The sequence below is a fragment of the Carlito syrichta genome, unplaced genomic scaffold (assembly GCF_000164805.1).
Source record: "Carlito syrichta isolate Samal-C Ts95f unplaced genomic scaffold, Tarsius_syrichta-2.0.1 Scaffold115695, whole genome shotgun sequence".
NCBI lineage: Eukaryota > Metazoa > Chordata > Mammalia > Primates > Tarsiidae > Carlito > Carlito syrichta.
Genome location: NW_007059791.1, coordinates 32,094 through 35,147, shown reverse-complemented (window position 1 = coordinate 35,147; position 3,054 = coordinate 32,094). Strand labels below are relative to the sequence as shown.

At 52.2% G+C, this 3,054-nt stretch overlaps 1 protein-coding gene across 2 annotated transcripts in view; it reads right to left on the bottom strand.

Moving 5' to 3' along the window:
- Positions 1-286: 286 nt before the first annotated feature.
- CABP2 (calcium binding protein 2) overlaps positions 287-3,054 on the bottom strand; it is a 7,157-nt gene continuing 4,389 nt past the window's right edge. Inside the window, exons 5-7 of one of the 2 annotated variants that reach the window (XM_008073493.1) lie at positions 2,287-2,396; positions 2,033-2,180; positions 287-504 (exon numbers count right to left, since the gene is read on the bottom strand). In XM_008073493.1, the coding sequence (XP_008071684.1) occupies positions 479-504; positions 2,033-2,180; positions 2,287-2,396 (284 nt within the window). In that variant the 3' untranslated portion in view covers positions 287-478. The remainder of the gene's footprint in view (positions 505-2,032; positions 2,181-2,286; positions 2,397-3,054) is intronic. The other variant, XM_021706430.1, reaches the window with a different exon arrangement.

Sequence of the window (3,054 nt, the reverse complement as noted above, 5' to 3'; positions counted from 1 at the left end):
GGATAAGCCGCAGGAACCGTGGGGGCCACACATGCCTGAGCTCCCCGACCAGCAGTTGGGTTCTTGGCTGGAGATTTTCTGACACTCGCACTGGGCTGGGCCAAGGATCTGAGAGAAAGACATGTGGGTGTCTACCCACCAGGAGCTCACGCTTGAAGGGGCTTGTCGTCCAAGAGGACAATCCCAGGACTTGACTTTGAGGGACCAGATACTGGGGCCTCCAGGATAAGCAAGTGAGAGGCAGATGCCATCTCCCCAGACTGGAAGAGACTTTATTGTCAGAGGAACAGAGATGGGGTGAGGGGGCTTTGCTGGAGGGGAGATGGTGGGTGAAGGTAGGTCAGGGAACTACACGCAGGCATGGTGGGGAGGCGAGGAGGAGGGTCCCAGCTGCAGGTGATGGGCATCCCAGAACGCACTGGCGGGCAGAGGCTGGGGTCCTCGAGTCCCGTCTGCTGCCTCCAGCTTCTGAAAAGGCTCAGCGGGACATCATTCGTACGAACTCTGCTGGGACAAAGCCGAGGTTTGGGGTCTGCTTTCTAAACCCCACTAGGGGTGAGACCAATCCGCCTTCCTTGGGGTGGGTTGGAGTGTGGTTGAGGGAAGGACTTTTAAGGGCATCCCTTGGATCTGATAGAAAATAGTCCTCAGGTCGGCTGGGCTCGGTGGCTCACATCTACAATCCCAGCACTTTGGGAGGCCGAAGTGAGAGGATTGCCTGGGCTCATGGGTTCGAGACCAGCCTGGGCAATTTGGCGAGACCTCATCTCTACAATAAATTAAAATATGAGCTGGACGTGGTGGCGTACACCTGTAGTTCCAGCTACTTGGAAGGCTGAGGTGGAAGGACTGCCTGAGCCCAGCAGGTCAAGGCTGCCGTGGCCATGGGCGTGCCACTCCACTCCAGCCTAGGTGACAGAGTGAGATGCCAGCTAAAAAAAAAAAAAGAAAAAGAAAAAAGGAAAATAGTGCTCAGGGCCAAGAAGAGGGGTGTGTCTTATGGCCAAAAAAAAAAAAAAAACGTATCCCCAAACTTTGTAACACAACCTGTTTTCTTCTTTGCTTTGACTGCTAGGAAACTCAGGAGCAACTTTAGGGCCTACTTGGGGGAATGCACTTCCACATGCCAATTTTCCCTTGGCTTCCTTTTTTTTTTTTTTTGAGTTGGAGTCTCACTCAGTTGCCCAGACTGGAGTGCAGTGGCTGCTCCCGGCCACCGCTGCCTCGCCTGCTAGGCTCCGGCGATCCTTCCGCTCAGCCTTCTGAGTAGCCGGAATTACAGGCATGCGCTACGATGCCCGGCTGATTTTTTGATTTATTGTAGAGATGAGGTCTCACTGCCCAGGTAGGTCTCGAACCTGTGGGCTCAGGCAATCCCCTCACCTCAGCCTCCCAAAGGCGCGGGATTATAGGCTGAGCCACCGAGCCCGGCTGGCTTCCTTTTTTTAAAAATTTTTTATTTTTTTGGAGTTGGAATCTCACTCTGTCGCCCAGGCTGGAGTGTGCAGTGGCACACACAGCCTCGGCCTGCTGGGCTCAGGCAATCCTTCCAGCAAAGCCGTCCTAGTAGCTGGAATCACAGGCGCACGCCACCACGCCTGGCTAATTTTTTGATTTATTTTAGAGATGAGGTCTCACCAAGTTGCCCAGGCGGGTCTTGAACCCCTGGGTTCAGGCAATCTTCTCGCCTCGGCCTCCCAAAGTGCTGGGATGACAGGTGTAAGCCACCGCGCCCAGCTTTCCTTGGTTTTTCTATTATTATTTAATCCCTGCTTTTCCTTTATGGGAACACAGCATAGAGGCAGAGCTGGGATCTGGATTTAAAACTTGGCTTCACCTACATCCTATTGCTAAGCACCTAACCCTTCTTGAGAACCTTCCTACCTGCCCGTGGGGATAATAAAAGTTCCCTTCTTCCTGGGTTCTCCCTGATGGAGAAGACATTGGGATGCTTGGTGCAGTGACACCCCTCCCTTGGTGGGTTCTTTTGGAACCTTCCAGAGTGTGTGTAGCTAAGGGCAGCGAGTGGTACCTTCGAAGTCCACCAGGCCGTCTCCATTGAGATCCATGTCCTGGAGGATTTCGTCGACCTCCCGCTGGCTGAGACGCTCCCCTAGCAGGGCCTTGAGGGCTGCCCGGAGCTCGACCAAGCTGATGCAGCCGTCCCCGTTGGTGTCGAACTGTGGCGGCGTTGGTCGTGGCCACGGGTCACTGACAGTCATTCATTCGTTCAGCCCCTCACGCAGACACACAGCTCTCCCCCTCCCTCCGCCCCAAGGGCCGCACCTCCCGGAAAGCATCCCGCAGCTCCCGGACACCGATCATGTCTGCCGTCTCTGCCAGCAGCTTGGGGCCCATCAGCTCCACGAAGTCTTCGAAGTCCACCTTCCCACCACCTGGGAGACCCAGGGTATCAGAAGCCCCCGCCCGGGCCCCTGAACCCTCCCACTGCCCTCTGCTGCCTTTTTTTTTTTTTGTTTTTTGTGTGTGACAGGTTTTAGGAAAGAAAATGAAAAGAACAGACGTTGTCATACACTCTTGGAAGAGAAGTGATGTGACCTTCCTGAACCTCAAGTTGACAATGTCTATAAAATATTTACATGTACTTACCCTTTGACCTAACAATTCCATTTCTTTTTCTTTTTTTTTTTTTAACTTTTAAATTTTTCTTATTTTAAAATTGTGGGGTACATTTCAGGATTAAGTTTACAAATATTCTCTGTGCAGGTACCCTTGTTGACGAGGTGTGCCCCCCATCTCCCAGGCAGATTTCCAGTACTGTCAGTCCCACCTCCCTAGAAATTCCATTTCTAAAAATTTTGCTAAGAAATAGTTGTATGTGTGATTCACTTGATCTTCTGACCAAAGAGCAACAAAATGGTCAGGTGGCTCAACAGCCCAAGTATCTACTGAATACAGTGATTTCCATGGCACTATCAACTTCTAAGACTCTCAAGGGAGTTCATCCTGCAAAGCGGTATTTAAAACCCAACCCTTAAGCCGGGCTCGGTGGCTCAGCCTGTAATTCCACGCTTTGGGAGCTGAGGTGAGTGA